This window comes from Trichoplax adhaerens, genomic scaffold, assembly GCF_000150275.1.
Source record: "Trichoplax adhaerens TRIADscaffold_877 genomic scaffold, whole genome shotgun sequence".
Lineage (NCBI taxonomy): Eukaryota > Metazoa > Placozoa > Uniplacotomia > Trichoplacea > Trichoplacidae > Trichoplax > Trichoplax adhaerens.
In genome coordinates this window covers 1,816-3,895 of record NW_002061383.1, presented here as the reverse complement: position 1 = coordinate 3,895, position 2,080 = coordinate 1,816, and the positions used below count along the sequence as shown (strand labels likewise).

Below are 2,080 nucleotides of genomic sequence, written 5' to 3'. Positions count from 1 at the left end.
TATATATAGAAATGGCAGCAGCCCGAAGATTCTAATTAAAAATGTTAAACTGGATAAGTTAATGATACACTATATCCAAAGTTAATTAAGAACCTGTACTAGTATCATATGCAAGTTTACATTATGATTAACATGGAATTATCGTATTTACTGAACTTACCGAAGGAAAGTAATCGGCGATAATACTTGCTGCGAAAGGTGTACATCCTGCTTCTCTATAATATCATATTAGCAGCTATATTATTATCAATGGTATCATTTATCAACAGTCTAACATATTGATATAATATAGAATTGAATCTACTAATTATTTTCATCTAAGGTATCTTGTATCAATAGTTAAACATACTTATATTAATATAGAATTGAATCCACTAAAAACTTCTAATTTTAATAATTTCTTTTACTCTTAATAACTATCAATAATACTGAAATTAAGTACCCAATGCCAATTGCAAAGCGAAGTACTAAAAGCTGCCAGTACTTTTCAGTAAATCCAGTGATGAATGTCATAGCACTCCAGAAAAACAAACAGCCGACAAGAAGATTACGACGATTAGTCAGGTCGCCAATTGCCGCTAGAGGAATTCCAGAAAATGTATATACCACTACGAATAGGACAAAAAGCGGAATAGAAGAAAATATGACTTGTAATGGCAGGTCATTTTACCAACTATACAAGATTAATGTCATACAGGTAGCGAAAATAAGGCCATTACCTATAAATGCTGGCCCAGCCAATATTTGAAATAATTCTCCCTGTCCGTTGTAATCGTACTTACAGACATGCTCACCGAAATCATTAACTTTGCTGTCACATCTAAATTAACAGACAAGGGATACAGTAGACTAATTACTATATAAAGTCTTTTATAAACTTTTGCTACATCCATCAGCAATTAATATCCGCTAATACAGTCCATGCTATGATAAAATGAATTGGTATAACGGTGGGATAAACATGAAGCTAAGAATAAAGCAAGAAAAGTGAATACCATCAATCACTTACATCGATTCAATTTGATGAGAAGTTAGAGTTTTGTCATGGATTCCACACGATATATTTCTAAATTGGGCTTTACTATAAGACGTGTTAAGCAGGCAGCCTTTATCGCCCCATTGCATTTCTTGAGCTATATAAATGGATGTAACACCAATAGCATAGCGATCCAGTTGATTCAATAGATATGTTAGTAGCAGTAAAATGAGTACATAAACTGGATAGCACCCAATTTCACGAAACTCCAACACTTTTCGCTTGATACCCATGATTCTACTTATACTAGGATACGGCTTAAAGATTTAGTGTAATTTCATGATATTTTTAAAATAAGTTACAAGCTTTCTTGGAAATATTAATGTATTCCGATAGCTGGTTCGTAGTGAATGCTGATGCGAATTTTCCTAAAATTGAAATCAACTAAGGATTTAAAATGAAGCTTTCAGTTAGAGATTTATTCCTTCTTTCCACAACCAACCTTTAATCTAATTAAGAGATGATAGTGTTTGGCTTCATTAAGCTTTTAATTTATAATTTATAACTGGTTAAATCTCATATTCTCATATCTGATTAATTGAAAAGTAACATCATTAGGATTACAGTAGAGTTACAAGTAAAGTTCTGTAGTCGACTCGCGTCAGTAGACTTGTGTTCAAGTTTTGTATGGCACTGTTTTATAAGGCGAAAATCCCATCTCGACCAAAGAGCATGTTATCGAGTCGTAAAATAATATTCCGGAGGGACATTTATAAGGGTTTATTCTTAAGCGATTTGCATAATTGATAATATATTCCAATGGCCGGTCTCTAGGGAACCCCATACTTTCTCTGAGAATTAGTGAATGGATTCCAACTATAGCGTATTAGTAGCACATGACCAGACAGCAAGCAGAAAGAACTACACGTAAATACAGTATAGTTACATTAATGGACTGATGCATAAAAAAACCTTAATAAGTATTGATTTGTCTTCCATATTGAATCTTGCAAAAAAATTTCCAAAATTTTCCCACCATTTTCATCGTGCTTGAGTAAACCGGTCATTTAATCACAATATGAATCCGTTACTGTACTCCACGGT

At 33.0% G+C, this 2,080-nt stretch overlaps 1 protein-coding gene across 1 annotated transcript; it reads right to left on the bottom strand.

The window, feature by feature from the left end:
- Positions 1–160: 160 nt before the first annotated feature.
- On the bottom strand, positions 161–1,269 carry TRIADDRAFT_62791 (uncharacterized protein; the record flags this gene model as incomplete). Its single annotated transcript, XM_002118745.1, has 4 exons — positions 161–215; positions 443–608; positions 720–820; positions 1,010–1,269. Coding segments are annotated over 4 exons (582 nt in total), but the record flags the coding sequence as incomplete, so codon positions are not given.
- Between the last annotated feature and the right edge of the window lie 811 nt (positions 1,270–2,080).